The sequence below is a fragment of the Sinocyclocheilus anshuiensis genome, unplaced genomic scaffold (genome assembly GCF_001515605.1).
Source record: "Sinocyclocheilus anshuiensis isolate Anshui unplaced genomic scaffold, SAMN03320099.WGS_v1.1 scaffold1449, whole genome shotgun sequence".
In the NCBI taxonomy this organism is placed as follows: Eukaryota; Metazoa; Chordata; class Actinopteri; order Cypriniformes; family Cyprinidae; genus Sinocyclocheilus; species Sinocyclocheilus anshuiensis.
The window spans coordinates 81,020-86,705 of NW_015549696.1; the positions used below are offsets into that span (position 1 = coordinate 81,020).

The 5,686-nt window shown below is 38.1% G+C and overlaps 2 protein-coding genes across 7 annotated transcripts in view; one reads left to right on the forward strand and one right to left on the reverse strand.

The window, feature by feature from the left end:
- The window catches only part of LOC107660488 (sterile alpha motif domain-containing protein 14-like), a 12,985-nt gene extending 11,046 nt beyond the window's left edge, over positions 1–1,939 (reverse strand). The window contains exons 1-3 of one of the 6 annotated variants that reach the window (XM_016449804.1): positions 1,880–1,939; positions 1,631–1,733; positions 1,510–1,548 (exon numbers count right to left, since the gene is read on the reverse strand). The gene's annotated coding sequence lies outside the window, so the exon portion shown is untranslated. The other 5 variants (XM_016449805.1, XM_016449807.1, XM_016449803.1 and 2 more) reach the window with 5 other exon arrangements.
- A 780-nt stretch (positions 1,940–2,719) lies between these two features.
- LOC107660475 (DNA topoisomerase 2-alpha-like) overlaps positions 2,720–5,686 on the forward strand; it is a 49,312-nt gene continuing 46,345 nt past the window's right edge. Inside the window, exons 1-3 of the mRNA XM_016449781.1 lie at positions 2,720–2,932; positions 4,437–4,583; positions 4,902–4,992. Coding sequence (XP_016305267.1) covers positions 2,906–2,932; positions 4,437–4,583; positions 4,902–4,992 — 265 coding nt within the window. The 5' untranslated portion in view covers positions 2,720–2,905. The remainder of the gene's footprint in view (positions 2,933–4,436; positions 4,584–4,901; positions 4,993–5,686) is intronic.

Sequence of the window (5,686 nt, forward strand, 5' to 3'; positions counted from 1 at the left end):
CACACACACACACACACACACACACACACACACACACACACACACACACACACACACACACACACACACATAAATGGCACTGACCAGTTAGCCAGGTTGGATTTGGCTGCCACATACACAGTGTCCAGGCAACAGGCCACTGTGCCATCTGCTGCCCTATCTATCTATCTATCTATCTATCTATCTGGCTGATCTGCACATTTTTGTTTATCTGTATTTTCACTGTTAAAGAAAAAAACTGTGAATTTTATGGTATTAAAAAGGCAGCTGTGGTTGCCTAGAACATTTTAAGTTTTACAGAATGAAATTAAATTTACAGTAAAAAACCCTTATATTTCATAAACTAAAATAATGTTATAAGATATTACTTAATTATGATTTAACTTCACAATATACTGACAACCACCTTTAAAAATAAGCTATAAGAAGATATAAAAATAAAGCTAATCACAAGTAGGTCTTCCACAAGCTGAGGTAAATAATACATAGAAGGTGCACACAGTGTCATGCACACAAATACAAAACACCATCATGGTAACAAACATTAAACAACACTAAAATAAAGCAATAATCCTTATTTAACAAAATAAAATGTAATATAAAACCCTAATGTACACAATTGATAAGAAAATAAGTAGAAACTGTTATTTCAATGGAAATCTTTCTTGTTTTTCACTTCCAAAAACTGTATTTATCTGTAGTAGTTTGCTGTAAAATTACACAAAATGCCCAATTAGCTCTATTATAGTTTTTAACCAAATAACTTTTAACAGCATTTTTACAGTGATGAAATAGTGTGTAGAGAGGAATTGTGATTAGGAGAGATAGTTGAAAAAGGTTCACCTCCCCCGTGGTTAAGTTCAAACCTCTGATCCATTAACCAAGGCCTCTTTACACGCTCAGAAAAAAAAAGGTAAAAAAGCTGTCACTTTCATGCCTTATTTACCCCTAAAAGGTACCTATTAGTACCGTAAAGTTACCTTGTGAAATGATACTGCTCCAGTGACAGCTTTGGCTCCTTTTTGGGGGCTAAACAGTCACTAAATACAGAATAAACACAAGACAGGACTACAATTTGATAAGAAATCACTGTAATCTGATTGTCTAGGCCACTGACACTGTCTATATGACTATAAGGGCCTCACTTTCAGAAGTCATCTCACTGTGATGGAGATATGAAGCTAATGGCCATAAAACTGCCCCCACACACATTATCCCATAAGAATTAGGGGGGGTAGGGCTGCTAAGTAGCTGACAGGCAGGGAATGGCAATAGCAAACAAATCGATATGGAGATGGGAGGGGACGAATCTGACCTGTGTGCACATATCAGCAAATAAAAGCTTACTTTCACTGCAGGCCTAAAACAACAGAAATGGTACATGCTCATCAACATTTCCTTGACTATGCAGAGATGCATAACCTTGCATTCGAAACACACAATGCCTGATCAAGAAAAACGTGAAAAGAAGTACTTACATTCTTTATAGAAAGCATTAACCTAGCTCACCTCTGCTATAAGAGCTGCAGATGACAATCAGGACAGAGGCTGTAAATCATGAATATTTCATTAAGACAAATGGATGGAAGGAGGACAGGATGGAAAAAGAAAGATGGATAAACAGACTCACCTCTATGTAGTTGCGTATCCCACAGCAAAGCTCAGCTGCTGGGATGGGCTGACATACTGCTCCTTTGCCCTGCTCACGGGATGCTGCTGGAGGACTTCTGTTCCTGGATGAGCACAAATTTACAACGTCATTGGGCTACTCTGCGTGTACACACACTCACTCACACACACACACACACACACACACACACACACACACACACACACACACAGTCCTCAGCAGCAGAATGTCAGACACTGCTATACACACCCAAGGACAGTGATGAAATGAAGGATGCTGAGAGAGGAAGGGAGAGACAGAAAGGGGAGGGAGGTAGAGGCACCTGTGCATCATGAATCAATGTTATTACCACTCCAACAACCAATCAGCTTTTATGCCCCATCACAGAGAAAATCTATCTGTGTCCATTTCACTTACAAATACATTAAAAAAAAAAAAAAAAGTGTAGGCTATGTATGGTGAATCTGACTATATTTGAACTGAAGTGGATTATCATCTTTAAAAATGCAATAACACTACTTTAAATACATATAAATTATAAGTTTAATATGCATACTATTAATAATAGCATTTGCTCTATCAATGAATTTATAGGTTAAATCATTTTTTACAGTTAATATTAGATATATGGCAACAGAGTAAACATGTTTATGTTGTACTTAATACCGTACTATATTTTTAACACTATTGTTTTTAAATAATAATTTTAAGAAGAAATTAAGAATAAACGTTATAGACATTTAAATAGGATTTAGTACATTTCAGCATCAAACTCTCATTCTTTGAGAGTGATCCTTGTCTCAGTGTATTTTATGCCATTCACAGAAACATAATGACAACAACGCAAACATTTTTCTGTTTGTTGATAAAATGTTTTGACCGTTTGACCGTGAGAGAGACCGGAACAAAAATCTCATTGGCTTAACGAGTTTTAGCGCCTATGTTATTGGACCTATGAAGTTAGGCGAGTCGCTGCTCAAAATCTGTAACGCCATTGGTTGAGAACACCACAACCCAACCCACTCCTGACAGTGATTGGCCAGCGTCCTTGGCGGGAGGACATATGTGTGATTTGAAATTTGAAAGTCGGTTATTGTTGCTCTGTGGTTTGCAGTCGCACGCGTGTCAGTGAATTAGTTCATGCGTTCATAAGTTTAATTCAGATAGTTTGAAGCATCTTCTGTAATTTAGGAGGGCCAGTGATTTGTTACAGTTGAAGGCAGATCTGTTTGTATTTTAGTTTAATTTGCTTCGTGAAAGAGGTAAACAGTAAAAATGGCTGGAACAGAAGGACCTCTGAAGGTAAGTTAATTTATACAACATCATTTTCAAAAGAACGGGACCTTTAATGATGTATAATCCGTGTTCATGTATTATGTATGAAAAACATTAGTTGAACGAATAACGTTACATGATATTTCTGTGTGATACAGTCATTTTGTCTATTTGTTCTTATTGTTCAAGTACTTAAATAGAAGTAGTTAGTTTAGGGTTGAAATATTAAGTGTTTTACTCTAACGTTAGTATACTACACGGCTATCATTATATATGGGTCATACTTTTGCCGGGATTAGTTGAAATATGTTGACGTTGGACACAAGCGAACGTGTTTTGTACTGCGTTGTGTAACGTTAACACTAACGTTACACATAGTTTTTTTTAGTGTAGGGCACATTTTGTATTACATTGTGTAATGAGGGCGAGCGTTTGGAACTTCTTCTACCTTGACAACGCTGCGCGTGCGTGCAGCATTCAGCACTCCATCAGTTGTTGCAAATAAGCATTTCTTATTTTATTCAAATATTGTCTAATTGTCTTATTTACTTTTAAACTTTTTCAAACTAAACGTGCTTGCACTACCATCTTAATTCATATTTCTGTCACTGACGAATAATATTTTCTTGCATTAAAATAGACTAATTTAATTAGCCTATTCTATTTACGTTTATATAAAAAAGCATCGCAAGAACTCTTAACCGAAGATCACATGATCACAAACTGAAATCACTTCCGTGAAGTGACCATCGCATGTTCCCTTCAAGCTAACGGACTTCTGGAAGGTTCCTTCGTGAAGTTGTTCCTACAAATGGCGTGCCCTTCAAGGGCGCAAAAAAGCCGTTTGGAATTCAAATCTTAGTAACGAGTAAAATAAAACTGATTCATCACCCTTGGAGAAAGTTACCATGGTAACCATCATTTCCGCTACAGTTCCATGCTGTTGTTACAATATACTTGTAACGTGGTGTTGGTCACACGTGTTAACAAAAGCAGAAAGAGAAAGTGACGCTTTATTTTTTTCACTTAGATTTGCAAACTGTGGCTGTAGTCTGTCATGTCTGTTAGCATTGAGGTTAGCAGTGTACTTCTGAAAGTTGACCGGTAACATTTTGGAGATGCCTGTTATCTGTTTTAGTAAATTGTCCACAATATTGATGGCGCCATGCAAATTTAGTCCAAAATGCTTTATAGATTAAGACTGGCCTTCACCATAACACCTCTTAAGCCTTCCATTTTCAAAATCTCTGGCTCATTTTATGAAGGGGGGTCAAAGTGACCGTAATTTAATTAAATCCAAAAATCACACTATGAAGGGGAAAAAAAATCTTTAACATTAAACTTTATCAAATGTGTGTGTGTAAAAAAAAAAAAAAAGTATACTATACACAACATAGTATAAAGCAGAAAATCATTGGACTGGTTGTAGTCATAAAACCGAATCCATCATCTATGTCTCGACTTTTAGCAATCTTACCTTGCTTCTTATTTGCTGTAACATTGTTTTTGTGTCTTTTTTTTTTTTTTTCAGAGTTTGTTTGAGAATAAGGCTCTCAATAAGGCCAAGAAAGATGACAAGCGTCTGTCTGTGGAAAGGATCTATCAGAAGAAGACCCAGCTGGAGCATATTCTGCTCCGGCCTGACACCTACATAGGCTCTGTGGAGCCTGTTACTCAGGTAGAGATCTTCCACATCTGCCATTTATCAGGGCCACTGGCACCCCCTGTTTATGAATAATGCATACTGCCCATGACATGTTTCATTAATACAGCAGTAGAATCAATGGTTATTCTAAAGTGGTCACTCATTTTATTAAGGCAAGAATTCATACTGAACTATACTTAAAAAAATAACAGAATTAAGAGTTTAAGTCTTTCATTCTGTCAAGAACCTGGCCAACTCATTTCTTGAAAGTAATTTAAATGTTTTCAGATGGCAGTGCCGTCACAACTGTAGAATAACCCAATGTTTCTTCGCTTTCTCTTTCCTGTTTAGCAAATGTGGGTGTTTGATGAGGATATGGGAATGAACTGCAGAGACATCACGTATGTCCCAGGACTCTACAAGATCTTTGACGAGATTCTGGGTGAATTTTTTTTTTTTTTGTGGTGATCCAAGTAGTCTGCTGCTAGTAGTTTTTACTAGGGATGCTCTGATCGATCGGCCGGAGATCGGTATCGGCCGATAATCACATTTTATGACTCGATCGGTACTCACTAGCTTGGCCGATTTCACGGACCGATCGCAATTTGATGACATCAACGCGTGACGACGTACATGATGTGGCGCCGCGGTCATGTCATCGCCGGTGTGGAAATGCTATGACGTTTCGAGAAACAATAAAAAATTCGCTATTTGTCGTGTATGTTTTGCATGATGATATGATGAATAGATGGTTCATTTTTAACAGCAGATTCAGTGACGTTAGAGTGGATCTGCGCCTCACTGCACGCGTCTGCGGCGCGTCGTCACGGCTCCACGGGAACCGGAGCTGATGGCGGCCGCTCTAATGCTTGTTTATACCGGCCAGCCGCGGCACGTTTCTGAAGCGGCTCTCCGTGCTGCTTGGCTAAAAATAGTCTTTTGTGAGTTATCACAGCGTGGAGGACGGAACAAAACCTCGTCGGAGCCGTAAGGGATAACGGTAACATAATACGCTGATCATGGGCTGCTTTTAAAGGGGTCCTATTATGCTCTTTTACAAAGTCTTGATTTTGTTTTGGGGGTGTACTAGAACATGCTCTCATGCTTGGTGGTTCGAAAAACGCATTATTTTTCAC